The sequence below is a fragment of the Orbicella faveolata genome, unplaced genomic scaffold (assembly GCF_042242905.1).
Source record: "Orbicella faveolata isolate gen_17 unplaced genomic scaffold, um_ofav_v1 contig_26, whole genome shotgun sequence".
Classification (NCBI taxonomy): domain Eukaryota; kingdom Metazoa; phylum Cnidaria; class Anthozoa; order Scleractinia; family Merulinidae; genus Orbicella; species Orbicella faveolata.
Genome location: NW_028301554.1, coordinates 1739571 through 1762120, shown reverse-complemented (window position 1 = coordinate 1762120; position 22550 = coordinate 1739571). Strand labels below are relative to the sequence as shown.

The 22550-nt window shown below is 38.9% G+C and overlaps 1 protein-coding gene and 1 long non-coding RNA gene across 2 annotated transcripts; both read left to right on the top strand.

Moving 5' to 3' along the window:
* Positions 1 to 180: 180 nt before the first annotated feature.
* Positions 181 to 2563, top strand: LOC149107562 (uncharacterized). Its single transcript, XR_016208935.1, has 2 exons — positions 181 to 429; positions 1480 to 2563. It is a non-coding gene; the product is annotated as an uncharacterized LOC149107562 (long non-coding RNA).
* Positions 2479 to 22457, top strand: LOC110040738 (RNA polymerase II elongation factor ELL2-like). The gene is made up of 15 exons (XM_020746004.2): positions 2479 to 2702; positions 2843 to 2890; positions 6103 to 6353; positions 8118 to 8149; positions 8259 to 8355; positions 9406 to 9476; positions 10327 to 10376; positions 12508 to 12567; positions 13299 to 13348; positions 15607 to 15679; positions 16543 to 16765; positions 18241 to 18289; positions 18844 to 19015; positions 20478 to 20522; positions 21867 to 22457. The coding sequence occupies exons 1-15, from the start codon at positions 2568 to 2570 to the stop codon at positions 21972 to 21974; spliced, it is 1464 nt and encodes a 487-aa protein (XP_020601663.1). The 5' UTR covers positions 2479 to 2567; the 3' UTR covers positions 21975 to 22457.
* The last annotated feature ends 93 nt before the right edge of the window (positions 22458 to 22550 follow it).

The window sequence follows — 22550 nt, the reverse complement described above, 5'->3', positions numbered from 1 at the left end:
TAAACCAGTTTATTAGCTGGCTCAGTCAATTATTTTCTGTGAAATGTTTGTTTTTTATGGAAAGGTCTATCGGTTACTTGAGATATCTGGATCAGATTTGAATCGTCCATTTGAACCATTTTGGGCAGCTTCTGTATGTTTTACTGTTTTACCAGCTCGTTTAAAAACTGTAGGATATTTTACAGTGGTTTCTTGTTATTAACCGGCTCTCATTGCCCTATGGTTCCACCAGCTGTATATGCTGGTTTGTGACACAGCGTTTTAGTTTAGTTTTCATTTTTGCCGTTTAAATTACCAGCAGACCGACTTGGACGCCAAAAGACAAGAAGTGATCACCAAGCTGAAGCAATTGGAGACTGAGGTTAAAGGAGACATGACAACTGGTTGTCATGGAGAGATGCATGAGCCGCAGGAGTCAAGTGATACGCGGTCAGTAAAACTCAGTTAAAAGTTCCGTTGATACTAAGTGTCAGATGCTGCGTTCATTCTAGGGAGGGGATTGGATCTTTGTACAGTCTCTACTTATTTTTAAGCAGTTAACCTTTTTTGAAGCCTCACATACAGAGCCCGGTAAGGTAAGAATACGACAGGACTTACGGCTTTTTCCAGAATGAGCCTGAGATAAACACTTTCCCAGGGAAGAAAGGTTGTCTTATCTTAAGATATCGATCAGGGAAAGGTTTCATTCCACTCCACTGATCAACTCTTTTTCGATTTGATCATTTATTATTTTTGACTGTTAGCTCATTTTATCATAGTAGGTGAAAAGAATGCGCAAAATATGCCATCCATATATGCACGTTATGTCCCCGCGTATTTTATGTCAAAACATCCAATATGGGATTTATTGTTAGTCCACCATTTCCCTATGTAAGGTCAAGAGAACGCGCAAAATATGAGCCGTATTGTACGGTAGAGTAGTATTCTGTTTTTGTCATTCGCACGCACCTTATTTGATCGGTACGATTTTCATATGATTTATGATTGAGGAAGTATTTCAAAAATTATAAGGCGAAATACTAGAAAATGGTATAATAGTGAAAAAAGAAATCTCTTCTTGGCTCGGAAAAATACAACGTAACTCTCAAAGTATCCGCGTGTGTTATATGTTAAACCCCGGGTGGGGGAACTCCCACATGAAAAGCTCGGGGATGCTAATCGTCTCGCTTAGAGATATAAATCATGGAGTCTGGTCTCACTTAGGGCGTTCGGTGCCAAACGCCACTATTTTTAGCCGTCAAAGAATGTTTTAGGGTGTACTTGAAGAAATGTTAACGAAAACGCTGTCATGTCCTTTTAAATTGATATATTTTAGGAGTTGAATAAAGTTGGAGCCACGCCCAGTTTGGTCTCCTTAAGCTTTAGGAGATTTATTAAAATTTTCCGAAGAGCATCGCTAACCTATTCAGAAGAGGTGTCACCCCTTCCCGGGTTAAACTATCGAATAAGGTATATCTATTAAACTAATATTTTTTATAGGATGGAGATTGGACATTTGGACAAGCGTTTCTCATCGCAAGGAGTTGAAACTTCCAACAACAGTGCTGTTCTGTCCACAAGGGATCGAATCATGACAGATCCAACGGCACCAAGATCAGCTAAAAAACTCTCAGTTTTTGTATGCACTGCTTAATTACCATACAGCTGAAAGAAAACTTTATTTCCAACGTAAGAACAGTTCTTTAAATGTTTTTATAGTGTAATAAAGCGAAATTGTTTAAGCCGCCGAAAAAAAGAAATTGTGAATATGAATATCGTTTTCCGTTTGTTTGCTCATAAATGGATTAACAGAGAATTTTCCACAACAGAGCAATTGATCTGATGTGTTTTTTTTTTTTTTTTTTTTGAATTTAATTTCAATAAATTATATGAAAGCATTCGTGATGTTTTAGTGTTTTTTTCGTAGCCTTCTGGGAAGGAACTCTAGATTTAGAAGACAATAAGGAGAATATTCCAAGGTTGTGACAATCGGCCAGCAAAAGCAAGTAATCTTAGTCTCATTTTGTACAAGTTAGTCCGTCTACAAACGTTAAGTTTTTTGCTACGTCTTACGATGCGAGAGCGGCCACGTTTGTGGCTCAAAAACTTTCCCCAGTGCCCCACCCCTTTGCGTTCGAGCTTTTTCAAATGCCTTTTTGCTTGCAATCTTGACGAACTCAAGACACAAATATCGATGATGCGTCAGGCAAAGGTTTTAAACTTCTAAATCCAAAATTCTGCCTAGTAATCCCTTCCAGTTCAATGCCTAATTATCCTAAATTGTTTCAAGGACAGACCAGTAATTCCTGAAAAAGAAAAATGTCCGTGAGGACACTGAGTTCTAATCTCGCCTTTCTCGTGTCCAGTGCTTTCTCAGCATTCAATAACCCAATTGGCGGAAGCACGTGTATTAGCCTCATCTCGATGTCTTCCGATGATTCCCTGAATACTTCCGGTGTACCATATTAGGTCAAGATCGTAGTGTTTGGATCCGCGGTATATATTAGACAGGCGCAATGAAATTTTCTTAGCGGATGTTGCTCGCGGATGGAGTAGGAGTTTATTAGGTTTCGGGAAAAGAAAATGCGATGGCCATTGTTTTAGAACCAAAAACTTCGTACAACCTCATATCCCGAACGGAGTCAAGCAATAACAAGCTTCTAGTACACGTGAAATTAACGGATTCTTGTTTACGAGCGCTTGAAGAGTATCAACTTGTTGAGGTAATTTGTAGACAGCGCGAGTCAGCAAACTTGTGTCTGTGTCCACATACTGTAGAACGAAAGGCAATGATTCTGTGGTGTTTCTTTGAAAAGTACTTACCGATTCACTTCATTGTTTGACCTTAACTCTCCTCTCACAGGTATCGTCAAGACGGAAGCCAAGTATTAAATTTTCAGGATTACAAGGGGTACGTTCTTTAGTTGAAATTTTCATGTGTCTTAAACTTATATTCCCCGTTGATGGTCAGCTGGGGAGATATTATTTGTTCCTGGTATCGTCGACTATAATTAAAAGTGAGCCAGGTTGAAAATGAATAAATCATAGCACCAGATGTTAATTCAGGCATGATAAAAATTCACTCGTACTTGACTGCAATGCTAAGTTTGTATGTACAGCCGGGCGCCGTGTTGATCAATTTGTAGTTCGAACCTTCGCTTAGATTATTTATAGATTCTTACAGTTTGTGTGCTGTTCAGGGCTTAATATTAAGCGTAAGTCCTCTTTGACGCAAATTATATAGTTTATTGTCTATTGAAAGCCTCTGAGTACTGAGATCTTTTTGTCCGCCCTTTACGAGCATGAAAAAAAGGAGACAATTGATTGAACTATATCTAAGCTGGAACAAGAATTAACTTGGTTTTTACTGATATTTCAGACGGAATATTTTACATGTAAACCGTGAATTGTGTATATAATTTAAAATGGTAAATTCAGCCTTTGTTCTTGAAGAAAATATTATTTAGTCACGAACCTGGAGTCATAAAAAAAATGCCCTTTTGTGCTTTTCATTGAATGTGTATGTAAAGGAGAGGCTGTTTGGTGTAAATTTCAGTTTGTTCACAATATTTACAAATGGGCGAACAGAAAGATTCCAGAAAAAACACAGTTGTAGGTTGTTAAGCATTATGCCAAGTAGAGTATGGCAAATACATCATAATTTGTAACAATATTCAACAACAGTTTTTACTATTAAACAGAAATTGCAATCAGCTGATCAATTTTTTGTTCTGGCCAAACAGTTGAAACCTTTTATGTCATCCTGATCAGTAGATATGCATGTTGTGGTAATTGTGGGTTAAGATCATATTTACAAGGTGATAAATTACAGTGGAATCCCATTGTCGTTTTATTCACAGCATACAATTATCTTGTACCCTTTTTCAAACCAATGTCTGTTTCCCACGGTGATTCGAAAAATCCAGATTCCATTGTACATACCTTGCACCTGCTCCATGGCTGTTGATTCTGACTAGAAGATGCCTATTCCTTCAAAGCAATGTGGCTTTGTGCGTGTAACTGTCTTCCCCTGAAGTTGACCCCTGGGGTAAACAAGAGGATTGTAAAAACAGGGAGTGCCAAGACCATTATAAGGCAGTAGTGCTAAAGAATCTGTGCTAGACAATCAAGAATTAAGGGTCACTGTTCGGCCATTTTACTACTTTCAAGTGGTAAAATTCATACATTATCCATGTCACCTGGAGTACTGAGAAATCAGCTCAAGCAAAGATGTGAGTCCTACCAGTCCCCCCACTGCAGTTCCTGGTAAAGAGCCTTAGCTTGTGTGAACTAGTTCTTTTCACTTTGAAAAGTGATGTCTGTGAAGTGCCACCACTTATCACACACCAGTATCCGGCTGGTTACTCCAGAGTAAGGGGGCTGTGCTCTAAATGGTTGCTTTACAATAGCTGTTGTTAAATGTGATTAAAGAGTAGACTCTGTTTGGCTAGATTAACAAAGATGCTTGGCATAATTCAGTTGGTACTACATGGCGTGTGGAGGCTTGGTGACATCATGGTTAGTGTGCTTGACTCCGGATTGAGCGGTCCGGGTTTGAGCCTTGACAAGGGACATTGTGTTGTGTCATGAGGCCATACAATTTACTCTCACAGTGTCTCTCTCCACCCAGGTGTATAAATGGGTACCAGCGACCTATAATGCTGGGGATAACCCTGCGATGGACTGGCATCCCATCCAGGGGGGAGTACAATGCAAAAATACTCCTAGTCGCTTCATGCTACAGAAACCGGGATAAGCTCTGGCCTGATGGGCCCCTTGGCTTGTATGCAGATTTGACCTTTTTTACTATGTGGTGTATTCAGAGTGTTTTTATTGCTGTGCAATGTGTAATATGTTCAATTGTGAGAATTTGCATGTAGTTGATCCATCATGCAGGAGAAATAATCTTAAACAAACTGTACTTAGCAAAATATTTGGTAAATTAGAGAGGTTTCAAATCTTTCCAGGGTCATGTAAATTTAACAGCAGAACAACGCAGACCTCAAAACATTTTGTTGTCACTGTGCATATGTACTAATTCAAACCCCTCATAACTGGGCATATAGACAACAGTGCCTTTTAGAAGCAAGTGTGAAGCTAAATTTATAGTTAAGAGGAACAAAATTAAAAGAGAATGGGAAACGTCATGCAACATGCTTGTCACTACAGTGTGACTCGTTACCATGATTTGAGCAAAATTAAGACGGGAACAGCACGATGCCGGAACACTGTTATTAACACCGGTTCCTAGACATCACTTTTTCAGTATGAAAGGCAATAGTACACATCTACAGGCAGGCAAAGTGCCTTTGTATTGATTTCGATTTCCTCCGGCCAAGGGAATTCTTTCCATTAAATTTCAGTGGTTGGCATTTCATTATCAGTCATTTCACTTTTATTGTTAATTCCCAGTTATGTACATTTACTCTTCCCTTAAAAATTAATTCAAATCTCCCTGTATTTTCTATTATTATAATATAATAATAGAAAATACAGCTATATTATAACTGTGTCTCACAAGGGCTGGGAACTACCAAATTCACGAATTTGAGTGGCTGAAATTGACATTGACCATGGTCTAGATTTTCCCATCTAGATTGCTTACATTTTGCGGTGAAAAAGTTGCAAACTTAAACACAAAAATGTTGACTATTTTCTTCTAAAATTAATGGAAGAGCTAAAAAGGCTGATGAGAAAGAAAAGAGTAAAGAGGACGAGCAAACTTTGGTAGATTTAAGTTCAGCTCATCACCATTCACAAGCAAAATGTCAGCTAGTACAAACCAGTTACATTAAGACAATTAAATTTTTCTTGTTTACTACACAAACATCTTGTTAACCAAGCTTAGTCGGTCTTGACCTTGGTCATGTGTGCAGACAGGTCTCACTGCATTCGGTCTGTACTCACAACCTTGGTCAAGGTTCTGCCATACAGACCTCCTGCTTGGTTAATAATCTGAGCTAAATATGAAAGTGTCTTTATCAAAAACACAACCCAATGACCTCAGCCAGCGCTGAACCTGGATCTTTCAATCTGTAATCCAATAACATGTACCTAGAATTTACATCCACATGTATCTATGACAAATAAAATCTACTTTGGAAACTTTTTTTATTATTGCAGTCAATATCAATACCACTAAGAAAAGCTGATTCAGGAGATGACAACACAGCACAGTTTCAGCTGGATTGCTCCGCAATTCAGTCTGGTGGACGGCAAGGTGTTATGGACTGTATTCAGCAGCCTGGAGGCAGCAGCGACATCAGAACTGTTGGAACAATCACTCATAAAATCAATGTCAAAGCTACCGACGACAGTTATCAGATGACTCAACAAAGGATGAAAGAGGCAGAGGAAGAAAGAAAGGGAGTTAGGTATGGTAGAAGTAAAGTAAGGTAATCTTACAGTGCAACCACTTGAACCAGGCCACACGGAAGAAAACTAACCAATCAAAATGGAAACTGAGAACAAAGGACTGGTAGCTTCTTGTGACGGCAAGTAATGGTCTGTTTGATGTGAAAACATTATTTAACACTATTGACTCCTCTGTGTTATATTTAATCTCTTAGAGATTCAATCCTTGGCAGCAAATTATCATTATAATTGTAAATCTCACTCGATAAATTTAGCTTGAAAACTCATTTTGCGACAACTAAACCAAAACTGCTGAAAAGCGTACAAAGATTAGGATCAAAACAATTTCAATTTTGTTAAGATCTATTGTTAATTTCGTATTCTTCAATGTTATTGGTTTATTTGAGAAAAAGATTGCTATCCTAAGTTGTTTTCAAGTACTGTTCTCTTTTCCAAGTGGCCCAGTTAGAGTAGACGCAGATTCCCCGCCATACCAGTCTTTGAACGTCTCTGACTCAAACAAGGGCACCATTTCTGGTTACAGACTTTCTCCCAGTTTTCATGTGAAATACATGTAGCCCAGAATGATAAGCCACACATCCATATTAGCCCTAAAATTGGTTGCTACATGTATGTGCCATAGCAACTAGGAAAGGGCTTATTAAATTTCACTAAACTAAGAAACTAGGATTGCAAGGTTCAACACTTTTCCAGCTCTGTGTCTGGGGGTCATGAGAAAAGATCAATAAAGAAAGATTTTGTGTGTAAAAGTTAATACCTTTTTGCTCATGAATGAAACTGGAACTAAAAGTAACAATTAAAACAAGGAGGGAGATCTTGCCTTATATATACAGCACTGTTCAGACATACATGTAAGGGAAGCTAAAATTTGCATTTATTTAATAGTGTGTTAAAAATGTGTGTGTATTACCCTATGCAGGTTTTGCTGTGTTAGACCGCATTTTGAATCGCCTTAGAGCACATTTAAGTAAATGCATTTAGTATGTACGAGCTTGATTATTTTTGAATGCTTTTGTTACTTTGTGAAAGGAAGTTAATGGCATTTTCTTAAGATATCCTTACAAGTAGGTATAAAAGTCTGGTATTTAAAGGTTTCTAATTCCTAAGGTTTCTAATTTCTAATTCTTTCTTGCTGGCTGAATGTTGCAGTCGTTTAATCATTACATACATAATTTATACATTTTGTTTTGGTTCATTCAACCCTGACTAAAATGATTTGTGTTTCAAGAAATTAGCTTATAAATAAAGATAGAGGACTTTCAACAGGCACAGAATTTTAGCAACACTACATGTACATGTACACTGTGGAAAAGACTACACACAACACTGTGAAATTTCTAATTTTTTGTACTGAATCATCATTCAGCCTAGAAGATAATTTAAAGTATCGTTAAAAGTATTAGTATTGCTACCTACCATTTTGTTTTATTTCATCCATTTAATACAAAAATATGTCCTGTGGCCTGTTTCAAATAAAATGATACTATCAGAAATAGCGCTTCCAAATGGTGCGGTAGGATGAAACTTTTTTACCTACAGTACATGCTAGATAAAAGCTTGGTGCATCATTAAAAGCAACACAACAATCATTGCTTTTACTGAAAAAAGCATGTTGCCATTTCAAGCAACTTTTTAAATAAAACATAAAATTTGCTATTTTATTTGCTGGGTCAAGTCACTGTCACTTTTGTTTCATTGACCTGAGATATGGCTCTTACATACATATACATGTAGAACACTAACAAATTTTCTTTAATTTTCAGCACAAAAGTGTTAAATACAGCCCCTAAGAAAGGTATACTCATGCTAAATTTGTCAATATCACAGAGATTTTAATTCAATTTGGTATTTTTCCCATAAAATTAATTCATTGGTACATGTAAGTGTTTTTTCTTGTTTTTCAGGAAGTAAAAAAATTTTCAAAAAGCATGACAGTGTATTGGCTCAAATTAGATCTGGTTCAAGGGCCAAGGTTTCCAGTGGACCAAGCAAAACTCTCAGGTACATCTCTCCTCCCCTCACCTTTTCTGTCCTGTCCTCCCCTTCCCTTTCCTCCCCACTCCTACACTCCCCACTCCTCCTGTATGCACTCCTCCCCACTCAGATTCCCTTCTGCTGTCATCCCCTCCCCTCCCCTCTTATCCCTTCCCACCCTCCCTTCATCTACCCTCCCCTCCCGTCTTCTTTCCTCTTCTCTCCTCCCCTTTCTTCTTTTCTTTTCTTCTCTTACACTTAACTATTCCTGTCCATGTATAAGTTCTAATAATTTTGCAAGCCCATAGGTCACGGAGGGCATCAAAACTTAGACAAAATGACTCGTAACAGATTATTTATTTTTTGAGGTGATGATGTCATTTGTCATCACTCAATTCTGTTGCGCAATGCCAGAGGATGTCCAGCGTGATTTATTTTATCCAGCAACTGTCTCACTCAAAAACCAGACATTGACCTTTGTTTTATGTGATGTTTAGTCAGAAGAAAACTAAGTGAACTACAAAATTAGTGTTCAGTTGCGGAATAATGATTTTTCAAACCTCCTGTATACAAAGTAATAGGGGAATAGAAATTGGTAAAAAAAATCAGGAGGCTGGAATGAGTGAGCAGAATTTTTTCCAATGGTTTTGCCATAGGAGAGAAACATTGTTTCAAATACACTGTAATCAGGAAATTCAGAAAAATTAACTAAGGTTTTTTAAAATCAGGATTTGTCTGTTATGTGATTACATGTATTTTTACTTAGTGAACCTGTTTAATGGCCAGTTCCTGTGGTGCAAATATCATTCATGTAGTACTTAGTACAAATATCATACGATATTTGTACCTTTTCAAGTAAAAGAACTTTGTCAGTATTATTGTACTTGACATTGAAGCTGAATGATGTATAAAACAAAATATTAATAAGAAGATGTTGAAATTTCTGCTTTTCACTTGTATTTACATGTGCATGTGTTAATTGATACTGAATGACAGTCACTGTAATTTTTGCATCGCCCCTTTGGACCTGTGGTAAGCTAGGAATATTTAGTGACTTGTATTTTCGTGTGTACACAGGGACAGGGTGATACATTTGTTAGCAGTTAAACCTTTCAAGAAACCAGAATTGATATCTAAGCTTACTAAAGGTAAGACATGCTTTTTACAAGATCTCTTGAATTACTGGATTTCTAGTGACTCCAGATTTCAAAGATTGATTATTTTCTGTGCATGTGCATGTCTGTATTTGTATTATTTTATTGTATGTAGCATACTGTAAGTTAGTTGTATGTAATGTGTAGATTGTAACGCATAGAATGATACATACTCCTTAGACTGTTTTTTTTAAATTTTTTTTTGGTAACTGTAGTGTAAGTTTAATTGTAATTCTTGTAATTGTTTGAGCAAATTTAAAAAAAAAAAACTTACAATGATTGCAAATTGGCTTGTTTTGCTTTTTGCATGCATCAGTCATTTAAAACCATTCCATGTGAATAGAAAGCGTTTCTTGAACCCATCAGACATGGACAGTAGCTTTATAATGATCTTAAGCACTAACCATGTCTTCTTGAACTGTACTGTAAGTTACAGATCCTTTTGTTTTCCCCTTTGATTCACGGTCCGTGTGCTTTATGTGTGGGCCATAAATTTCAAGAATGAAAAACTTGGTTTGTAACTCACAGTATGGACCTAAAACTTGGTTAGTAAGAGGTGCGTGTATTTATGCACACTTGACTGTACTGTAATGTTCATCACGCTACGTAACAGTGATGTAACAACAGTGCCAGCATGCCAACACAAGTGATGGTGACAATATTTCAGCAGACAGCCTTCACATTGCTCGTTCTTGTCAAGTTACTGTAGCTACATGTAGTATATAATTATAAGAAAAACTGAAAAGAAGTACAGGCAGTACCTAAGTACTTTTATACCAGACCTTTCTAGAAAGTCTGTTTGATGGTACATGTACATAAAATCCTGCTTTTGCTGATTTTACAGATGGAGTAAGTTTAAAGGACCGGAATTCATTGACATCAATATTACAACAGGTACACTGTAAATGTATAGTCAGTGTATGGTGTAGAATTTATCCATGTTTTTCAGCTTTTACTACTCTACATGTTTAATGTAATATAATGTTCATTGATTTAGCCACTTTAGAAACAAGTCTCATCTCACAGTCCCTTGTGGGACCTGGTACTAGGGGCAATGACTTCTCGTCATTTGTTGTTTCCTCAGTAACAGTCCCACAAGTGACTGCAAGATGTCTCTAAAGTGTGAATGTGTTCAGTTCATACACTGAATGCAAATATGGTGGACCATTCAGTTGGCTTGGGACGAGTTACATGAAAGTGAGGCTGGTAAGACCTGGGTGTGTTGTTTTAACAATGTGTCCCCAGAAAATTCTTGCCTCGTCATCTTCTAGTCTATTTGGCTATGCCTGCAAGTTGCTGTGTTTCTGAACACCACCAGAAGGGAGTGAAATCTAGTCCCGCATTCGTGCAACTTGCCTCAAGCCGACCGATTGGTCTGCTATATTGCATTCGGTGTGTACATGTAGTATCCAAAGACAACTAGATGTCACTATCACCTAGGCTGTGGTCTAAAACAAATTATGAGGAGCCCAAAAGCACCTAACCATGGAATCCTGAGAGCCCAGCACTTACAGTGTAAGCTTACAGAATTTGAAAAAGTAAGTTTTCCTAGTCACCCAAAGACAAAAGTTAGTCGCCCATGGCACCCGGGTGCTTCTAGAGAACAGCCCTGATCACTAATAATTATTCATGTCAGTTTACCAAACAATCCCACAAATCTTTATTCTGGTGCTTGCTGGTGGTTGCTACGTAGCACTCTACATGTACATGTGCCTTCAACTATTTTGTCCTGCAACTTATGTAAGGGGGATCTGTTATTGTAGGGAAATAGTGACATTGAGTCGGACATTTAACATATTCAATCAGTGATCTCAGGGCTCAACTTTCAGGAAAAAACTTTGAGACCAACTGGCCCCTAAGTTTTCAGATTTAGTCACCAGCAAAAGTTTTGCGGTGAAATGTTAGTCACCAGTGAAAAAAATTTGGTCACATTGGCTTCCCCAATGGTCACAACGCCGAGCTCAGGATCTGAGCTACATTACTTGGAAAAAAGTTTCATACAACTGGAGTGAAACCCATGGCACTGGGTGGATACTCTACTTGTTAGCATATCCAGCATCAACTCTGGTTATCAGGAAGCTTATGGGAGTTTGGACTTTTTTTGATATCAGTGACAAACCTAACTTAGCACATCGTAAGATCAATGATTTTAGTTGATACAGTATGTACTAAGAAATGTTAGGACCTGATGACTATATACATTTTCACGGCACAGGGCTGGGCTCTAGAAGTACCTGGGTGCCACAGGCAACTAACTTTTGACTTTGGGCAACTGGAACAACTTACTCTTTTCATATAAGCTTAAGTGCTGGGCAACCAGGATTTCGTGGTGAGGAACTTTTGGGCTCCTTGTAATTTTTCTTAGACCACAGCCTTGGGGTAGGAAAAAAAAATTGAAATCCAGTTCCCCAGTGGGCAAGTACAGTTGCACATTTCAGTTTGCAGTTGCCCCCACTAATATATTACTTGCTCAATAGGCATTTTTCGTAGCCATCTTGAATATACAGTTGTACCATGTGCGTTATTAGTAGTTCCAAACTCCTGTTGTGCATGGCATCCAACATGGCAGCCAATATGGCAGCCTATATAGTAATCAGAGGACGAATGCGAAAGTATACTTGGATTTAAAATTAATCCATGCTTTCAACATATTGTTTTGCTCATCTTGCAGTCTTAAGTTTTAAAATTGTTTTTGATTGGAAATTATCACTAATAAGACTACTGAGGCTAATTTCACTTGCCCACCGTACCGACAAACTTCCATTTTCACTTGCCGAGAGCAAAATTAACTAGCCCCAGGCAACTGGAACTGTGGTTTTTCCTGCCCTTATTTTAAGCATAACACAACAGTCATGTACATATACAGGACTTCAGACACACCACTTGTTGTCATTTCTTTCCACAACACTGACATTTAGCCTATTGGATGCCACTGAATATATTGATACCTTTTCACCCTTGTGGATCGCTTTTACGCCAATAGCATGACTTAAATAAATTGTGGTATAAATTGTTTTTCTTACAGGTTGCTGTTATGACAGATAATCAATACAGATTGTTAAAACATTTGTATTCAGAGGTTCAGGTAAGAAATGTTGAACAATCCTAGAAGTTACACGACTGTACTCTTTATGTTGTGTTGTTAAACTTCTTTCTTTTCTTGAATACGAAGGTAATAAGACATATATGCACATGTATCTGCATTCCATCCTATAGACCAAAAAGGAAAACACTTTAAAAAAAAAAACATTTGTCAAAAAGAGAGGTCTCAATATTTAAAAGGAAGATTTTATGACCAGGTATTTTGTAAGTGCATTGTACACATGTATATTTGTACAAAAGTGTTCAAAACTTAATGTTCAAATGTCGTTGTTTATAGTGGTCAATGCGTTTAGCTACACCTAGCTACTTCACAAATGTGCCACTTAAACTGAAAGAAACAAATTTATCAACTAAACATACAAAGTAGTAGGCTTAAAAATCCCAATTGGTGGGAGGCAGACCAGTTGGCTATATTTACAAGCATGACCAAGGAGTTGAACTAGGGTCTACCGAGAAACAACTCGGGCTTAGTTGTTAGAGTGGGACTTCAACCCACAACCTCCGGATTACAATTCCGGTGCCCTAACCACTCAGCCACACTGCCTCTCCCAAGTAAACACTGGATCTTTCTTTGGGAGAAACTTATTCCAGAGAAGAGGCTACATACGACTAGTGTGGGCAAAAAAGGCATTTGTCTTGCTTGACACATGACTGTACTAATAATTGTTAATGTTTGTGACATTAATGTTGTTGTTTGTGCTGTGTTTTTGTCAGGTTGAAACATGGCCAAACTACAGTGAAGCTGAAAAACAACTTGTGCGCAGGTGAGAATGCTAAAACTGTAGCTACCGACTCTCATGACGTAGGCATGGCTCACACCAGAGGTCAAAAACTACTATCTAGAGCTCAGTCATGCCTACTGACCAATTTCCCATGCCTACATGTAGCTGGAAAAATAAGAGCTTCAATACTGCAGCCTTAACTGACTCATTTTCCAAAAATACATTTACAGTGTATATAAACTTGAACCAATGAGATTTCATGTAAATTATGGTATACATCCCTCTCCCTCCCCTTCTTCCCCCAATTAGTGATTTTCAAGGGAAAATTTTGTGATATTTAAAATCAGAAAATGTTGGAAATATCTTTGAAAATCTTTAGAACACCCTTGGAAATCAGCAGACATCTTTGTACATGTTCATGTGGTCATTGGAAATCCTTGCACTCCTAGGCTAAAAATCTCATGTCTGTGACTTGCAAAAAAAATTGGCAGGAATATAAATGACATGTCAAGAAAACTCCTTTTCCTCTTATTGTATTAGGGCAATGAAAAACATTTCATGTGTGCAAAATGTACATGGTACCAATGTTATGTGTACCTTCTGTTGGTTCATGTACCTGACACTTGAACAACATAAAGAATTGAATGATTGTACAAGCTGCGCATTTGTGGGATGTTTCATGATCAAAAACATTAAATGTACAGTCTTCCTGTCTTTGCCACAGCCAGGCGTGCCAAAATGTTTTAAGAATGTTCATGTCCAAAATGTTGCCACCTACAGATATTTTTAAAAAACTAACTTTTGCCAAAAATGCAATAAAAATGGGGAATTCACACTGGGCTAGGTTTTGGGCACATTGAAGACCATGTGTCGTTAAAAGCTTTCTGGCTTTCTAATGATCTTTTGAGACAGTATGTACGGTAATGAACCAATGTAATGATCAAATTATTGACTGTTTGTTTCCATGTTTGTGAAAAATAACATTTACACAGTATTGTAACTGTTGATGCACGTTAATAACACAAAATAATAATTTGTTGATCCAGTTAGAAGCATAATGTTACATGTATGTCCGTGCTTCAATGCTGCACATTAATTGGGAAGATAATATCTTATATTATAATAATTACTTTGATGAAGCATTGAGGATCAAAGGAAGGCTAATGTTTTGCCTTTGGTGTCCTGTGGGGCTAAATGGGGGATGAGAGATGTCATCTTGGGGACTAAAACTTCTCTCACTTCCTCATTGAAGCATGAAATAGTCCTTCCTTACTACCTCCCCCCCCCCCCCCTCCCTCCTTGCCCCTTGTCGCATTGTAAGCCGCTCTGGACCTGCTACTGTTAAGGGCCCACTTTCCTTCCCCCTCCTCCTGTAAATTGAATAAGTGGAGTGAGAACTGACGTTGCATCAGCCCCTTTATGGCCCAAGTGATACCACAGACTGTATATTACAGCCAAAGCTTATACAATCATGTAACAAAGTACTTTTAGAGTTAAAAACTGTCCCAACACTAAAACTTCACAAAACAATGTGTGCTTCCAGAAAATATCCACACCCACACCATGGAGGGAATGGGAAATTCTGAAGGGGGGAGGGGGGAGGGGTTCAAGAGATTCCAGAGGGGAGGGGTGTTGAATGGTCAATTTAGTTTCCAGATATCCTTAGCTGTTCAAAAATCCTTTGTTACCTACTAAGTGGAGCTTTCACTTGAAAAATAGTAACTTGAATGAATACTGTGATTCGAAATGCATTACATGTACAGTGTATAGATGTATATTTGAAGTAAATTTTGTTTCTTCAAAAAAAAACACTTTGGACGCTGACAAGTGCGAAGAACATGCTGTTTTGTGGACATGGCCACCATTACTTGTTACCAATCTACATGAAGTCACCTCATGGACCGAAAAGCACTGGTGACTAGCCTAGTTTGTTTTTCACTTCGATCTTTTACGTCCAGAAAATGGAAATTCCGGGAAGGTGGAGTATCTCACGTGAAATTCCCTCTGTGGTGGGGGTATGGATATTTTCTGTAACTACACAGTCTATTTAAAATCAAGGAGACATCTAGTTACAGAACATTTCTTAAACATTTCAGTATTAAGACGTGGGACCTGGTAAGGATGCGACCAATCGTGTAGGGCCCTCTTCTTATGTGTGGGAGAAGATCCTGCAAGGGATGCAAAGGAGTGCCCACAAGACTATTCCACAGCCTCAAATCCCTTTCTTCAACAATCTGTTGGATTGGTGTTACTTGTTAACTTGATGTTATTGTTACATTTTGTACGTTGTATTGTTGCAGGAAAAAGAAGTCGGAAATGAATGATAGCTCTTTAGTGACGTCGTCGTCATCATCTCCACCTAAAAGTATTGAGGTAGGTTAGTTCTCCTATTAAAACTGAATCAGGCCTTTTGTGTTTGCAAAATAATTTATGTTTTGATTCCAAAATTCACCTCTAACTCATCGACGATTCATCAAGTTGAAAGGAAGGAATCCATAATCGTGATGGTGTTTGGATGTCTGATCTTAACTAGCATAGTTTTTTTTTTAATTTCTGTTTTCTCCTTGGCTTTAGATTTTACTTAGAAGTTATATCAAACACTCAAAACACTGTGCTACTACATTTCCAAACACTTTGACATTCGTTCAAAATGCTCTGGTGGGCATCTTGTGTTCAACTGTCTTCTTGATGTTTGGTAACGTGATACTATGATTATCAGTTGAGTAAGGCACAATGAAAATTTGGTGACTAGGTTTTAACGTTCAACTTGTGTTGTCAGGGAAAACTGCTCTGTCTCAGTCAGTGGCAGAAAAGTGTGCAAAATTACAGGTGACAGCATTGTTACCATTGGAAACAAGGAAAGTTGCCCGTGGCAACACCATAATAGTAAGTCCAAAACTTTGTCAACAAAGCTCTGTCATGCCTTACTCAACTGATGGTAAAAAAGGTCTCTTGCATTTGATATATTACATGAAGAGGGAATTACCTAGTACATGTAAATTCTGAAGTACATGTATGACAACATAAGCATGAGAAGTGACTTCACAATGTAGCCAAATGGTGTACAGTGATGACTTGTATTCATCAATCATGTGTCCAGAATAGATCTCGTTCGATCCCCAATTAGCCACCTACAGCAGCTAAATAACCCCAACACTTAGATAACTTTGATGATGATGATGATGATGATGATGACGACGATCTTGCTAATTTGTGTCATTCTAACTTATTTCCAGGCAACTAAGCAAAAAAACAAAAGAATTTGTCCCAGTGAAGCTGAAAGATCTTCCAAGAGACAGCGCATTTCTCATATCAAAAACAACAACAATATAATCAAAGATCCTGACCAGAAAAGTCCCAATAGTGCCGATAAATCTAAATTGTCAAAGACAAGCTTAACTGAAAGTACAGAACCTGTCTCATTACCGGACAGACAAGTTGTGGAATCCAGTACAACAGGTAACCTTGACAGGTTTTTTGCTAAAGCACATGATCATAGCCATGATGGTTTTGTAATCGTAGAATTCCGAGAAAACACGTCACTCATCTGATGACTTAGTGTGAGTGTAGATAAAAGAATTTTTTTCTGTGTAGTAAAACACCAAATGGTAATTGTAGTTGTCAAGGAAAGGAGGAAAAGGGGAATTTTATGCCCTTCGAGTGTAATTTCGTTTTGATGCTACAGCTTATTGAAGCTACAGATATGTTAGTCCAAACGTTTGAAGTGATTTTTTGTGGTGTACAAAAATAAATACTTTCGATGCTCTGATCTGAAGTATACTGATTTTTCACTGGCTGAGTGAAACAAAATAAGTGAAGCATGGATGGGGAGCTGGGATGGTGCAGTGGTCAGAGTGCTCGCCCCCTGCCATCGTGGCCCGGGTTCGAATCCTGGCCCCGGCGTCATAAGTGGGTTGAGTTTTTTGTTAGTTCTCATCCTTCTCCAAGGGTTTTTTCTCTGGGATCTCTGGTTTTCCTTCCTCCACAAAAACCAACACTTCTAAATTCCAATTTGATCTGGAAATCATCGATGAAGAGCCCCTCCATGGGACATCCTACCCCAAATTCCTATTTGTTTATTATTTCATTTTTTTATAAGGGGAAAATGTTTTTCTCTTGCACCACTGAGGCCTGGTCATGTGACCTTGCACAGGGTGTTGTTTTTGTTGCATATGCCACTACTGACCTTTTCCCACCCACCCCAAGTTTTAATTTTGGTACTTTAATAAACCCTCTGATCTGAAGCCCACCTACTTCATTTCAGAGCATAGGCCACTATCTACAAACCTTGCTATTTGTGTAATGCCGATGTTTTCAGTAACTTTATACTGTTTTGTTGAGTTTGAAATAAAGTCAGGTTGTGGTGGTTAGCCTAGCATGGCTGCCAGTGGCAACCAAAATGGTTAAGACTGGGGAAGATTTGCACGGATTGCAAACTAAGATCTTAATAAACTTTGGCTCTGTGCCTCACACTTAAGCTTTTCTTTTACTATTGGTGATTTCTTGGTGTCGAGTGTTTTCACGTGACGCCACGGCAGCCAAGTTAGTGTCCCGAAACATTGAAGGGGCGACCCACTCTATTTACAAGTTTCTTTACAATTGGCCAAACGAAACAATAGATAAAGAACAAACGCAATGCCCTTAGGCCTGAGAACAAAAGAGGTGTAGATTAACAAGAACGAATCAAAGTAGAGGTTTTAAAGTTTTGCAGGGCAACAGACAATGAAACGGCGGCCATGTTGGTGTTCCAAACCGATCTTGTCGGAGTTGAACTCTTTTGTTGTGTAAAGAATTTTTTTGTTGCAATAAATTTGCATGGCTGCTGGTCACGCGAGTGAAGACGGTCTGTCTATAGTCTTAAAGGATGCATGGAGGTGAAATACTAAACATTTAGATTACACTGAATATTCCTTGTTTTCACATTGCTTTGACAGAAAAATCATTAAACGGTGTAAATGGTTTGGACTCTCCTGAATTTATGAGGTACGGTATCTGCTTTTGATCAATAATTATTTAGAGAAAAATGGACAAATTCACTCAGTCCAGGGAATTTTAATTTGTGACAGCGCTGAAGTCACAGCACAGAAAAAACGTAAAAGAAAGAAAGAAAGAAAGCGCGGGAAAAGTCACGTGAGCTTAGTCTCGCGCCTGACTGGATAACATTCTCTTGCTTGGTTATTTTAAAACACAGAAATCACAGCAAGCACACATTTCTTTTCAGCAGTCACTCCCTTAGTCTTTGTGAACAATTCTTATGCTCACTTTGCCACAACCAGCAAAATCTTGTGAAGCCAACTGGTCTGTCCACAAACCCTCTGTTTTGTCTTGAGTATGTCAAGACCGCACGCAAAATTATTAACCGCAGGGCAATTGAAGAAGCTGGAACTCAAGGGGGTATCCGTCGGGAAAGATTACTATTCTCGCTCCACGCTTTCTCACGCGCATGCGCATCGTTCGCGCTCTCGAAGAAAACACGCGTAGGAAAAACTAACCATCTGTGGACAGACTAGAAGCCAAGTGTCCTTTTTTCTTTTTAGAAAGTACAAGCCAATTACAAGTTACGAACAGCGTTGCTTGTACAAGAAGGATTTCCAAGAGGAGTATGAAGAGTACATAGGTCTGAAAGAGAAAACAGAACCTATCTCCATAAAGTTTACAGACCTTCAAAGCAAACGACTTCAGTTTCCTGAAAAAAGCACAGAAAGACAGGTTTGCTTGTCCACTTTTGTTGTCTTTGTTGACATTTGTGATTACCAACTGGTTGGGCGTGGTTTGTTTCCAACTTGCATAGGGTACCCCTTATATGCGCAGCCGCACTGTACACTGTAGAATTCCGGAAGTAACAGCCACCGCTACTTTCGGAGGTGGTTCTCTTGTAATGGGGCTCCGGGAGCATCCTTCCCGAATCCTCCGAAAATGGGATTTCCAGCAGTCAGCGTGTTATAATGTCTCAATTTTTTTCAATTTAGGGGGTTCGACCGAAACCCCTTCCCTCGCTAGATCCGCCCGGGCGGGCCGTTACTTTCGCGTAGCCGTCCCTTTGGACGGTCTAGAAACGTTTGTAAGGTAATCCACAGTCGTTTCAGACAAAGCGGACTTGTAACACACGAAATTTAAAGTTCCGTTTATGCATGTTACTAACTACCCAAATGATGGTACTGTAGGGCGAAAGTAAAATTATGTTCGCCTAAAATCGCAATGCAACTAATTATACTGTATCATTTGACTCTGCTGCCAGACAAATACAGCTTCTAAATCATAGTTTCAAGAATTTGGCTTATTTCCGGGGAAGATAGGGAGCACGGACCTGGTCTGGAGGAAAGAGTATTTCTGTTTGCGTTTGCGTTTCTGTGTAGTTGGGGTCCCTTACCATGGGATCGTGATTTACTTTGTCCCCCCTCCCCCCTCCTTTGAACAACTTTATCGAGAGTTTTGCTTGTGTAGCCACAGTCACTCAAGATTTTAGTGTGTGACGGAAGATTCTTGCATGTCGGTTGGGGTAATCACCGTAATGCAGTAAGGCGGTCATTGTATAGTACATGCCTCCCTTCTGTCACGGGTAGCTACTGTATGTTGTTCGAGGGCGCCCGTATGGATGGGGCGCTGCAATCCCAGTTGTCAGTTTAACAAATCAAATATGGTTTGGCGTTGTCTGTACTCTTATGGACAACAATATGCATCATCACAGTGGTCAAAATGTTGTGGAGTCTCTCGGCTACGCCTCGTGAGTCCACAACAAATTTTGACCACTGTGATGACGCATATCGTTGTCGATAAGAGTACAGACAACGCTAAACCACATTCGATTTATTTTTTACCACAATATCAACGCCAAAGAAAATGTTTTTTTAGAGCGTGACCAAGAGCTTGACACATTGACGCGAGCAGCGTTGTCTGGACCCTTATCGACAACGGCAAATTAGCCAATTAGATTGCGAGATTAGTAATAATTGTGGTGAAATATAGTTTCGACGACTCCCCAGCTGTCAGTGAATTTGGCAGATCTCAGATCGCAGCTATCAATTCAAAATTGCGTCTTTTCTCAGCTCACAGTTCAAAGTTTGATCAATTCTCCGGCAACTGTCATTTTGAACCCCGTACGTACAGACCCTCGTATTTGACTCTTACATTTTAGGTTTTACTCTCATCATTTTGTTCTTCTCTTATTAAGGCCATAGACAAAGAAATTCAAGAGCTTTATGTCAAGGTTAAGAAGGTGAGAATGTAGTACGAACTAATGCTTTATCGGTGTGTAATGCTTTATCGGTGTTTAATGCATTATCAGCGTTTATTGTATTAAAATTTAGTGGTATACCTAGTGCAAGTGGTAGTAAATCGATAAAAGCAATCCCCCACATGTGAGGATATCATTTTTATCCACTTGTGTTATATAATTTTTGATATCATGTTTGTCCCTGAACTGTACTTAAATTTGTTGATGTATGCTGATCGAAACATCTTCGGATCTTTTTCGGAACTCTTCGGCAATCTTTGGAAATTGTCGGAAAATGTTCGGAAGCATTCGTTTGGCCTTCGGACAACTTTTGAGAACACACTCAAGAGAAATTTCGTATCTCCCCGCGACCATGTAATATCCTCTACATCTTTTGGTTTTTGTTCTTCAACCTACCGGTCTGTCCCAGGTGTTGTGTTAGTTAAGGAGGAGGACGAAAAAACGAGCGAGAAACCACAGACCAAAGATCGTCGGGTCTCCTTCGCATCCCAAACTTTTGGAATACGAATAACAGCTTGGTTGTTCACATTATGGTAGCATGGTTTTCCGCAGAGTAGCGAGCAAAGCTCTCTAAATGTTATGCTAGGATAATAAATAAACAGTGACCCATTTAATGGAGAGAGCTCGAAGTGTATACTTTATGTCTACTTTTTTGTAGGTTTCGGGGAGGATTTGAAGGTTCAAATGGGAGCAACTTTCTTGCTCTTTGTTTTTCTGCGGTTGTCAATCGGTTCGCTTTAATATCAAGCTGTACGATCATTTGTTGTCTGCGCTGATAATACAGAATTTTTGATTGGTGAACTCCACGAATTTTAGTGCCTTTCGGTCCTGATATATGGAACCGGGGCTGCCATTGGTCGAATTTGATACTAGGAGAGCCTAACGATTGAGTTAGAGACTAAGAAAGCAGATGCGAGGCGTCAGGTGAGCTGGCTTGATATTGAGTAAGTTCTTTTTCTTTTTGCGTGTCTATGGACCGAGACGAAGTCGAAGTCCATAAACACGCAAAAGGCTCAATATCTAGCCATCTTGACGGAACAAGCTCGGCTAATAAACAATTATTTTATGGAAAAAGGACACCATTTTCTTGCGGGACACGGCGGGTAATCCCGAACGGGCAAGATAGTGCCATCTTGCCAGCTTGGGTAGCCAATCACAGCGCAGGATTCGGTTCCTGTTGCTTGCTCACGGAGCTTGCAATATAATAGTCTTCGTGACATCTGTTATGTGCGTCGTCACGCAACGCTTCTCCCCAGTAACGGCTGCAAAGACTAAGAAATCAAAAGAGCTTCCAGAACTGACCATCAACTTATTTCTTTTTACTAGGATCCTTTGTGGCAACAGACGAAGGCACGATGTCTCGAGCTACATACTAAACTGTCTTACATCAAAGGACTCATCACCGCTTATGACAAAAGCGCTGCAAACACGTGACAATCGCCTGACTATCACGTGAACAGAGAACCATTCTCGCGCGCGCGTTGCTATGTCGTCCCTCCAGCATGTTGGTTGAAAACTAAGTAAGCTAGCAAATTGAATGGGACAAGCCAAATGCTATCGTTGTTTGCCTGTTTTTGGGAAAGGAGGAAGTGGTTAGAGAAGAATTCTCCGAGATTCGTCCTGTGTGGAAACTCGTGGGCAATTTTAAAATCTCCAATCACGAGGAATAAAACAAACTACCGTAACATAAATTAAATATTGCCCTGTATATTGCCACAATTGCGGGCTAGATAATATTGCAAATTTCTCTATTTGATAAGTTAAACTTACTAAATTACTTAGTTGAGTTACTATTCCATTATTAGACTTCCATGTGTCGTGGAATTAAATTCTGCTGTCTGTCACCTTTTACTGACTTTTTTCTTGCTAAAGGCTTTCAGAAGCTTATTAATGAACGAAATAAAACTCTAGAATTGACCTCAGCGACTATGTTTTTTTGCAAGAAAAAGTTTTAAATGTGCAAAGCCGCTGATATAAAACGATAGGAAACCCCGAGGGGGGGGGATATTC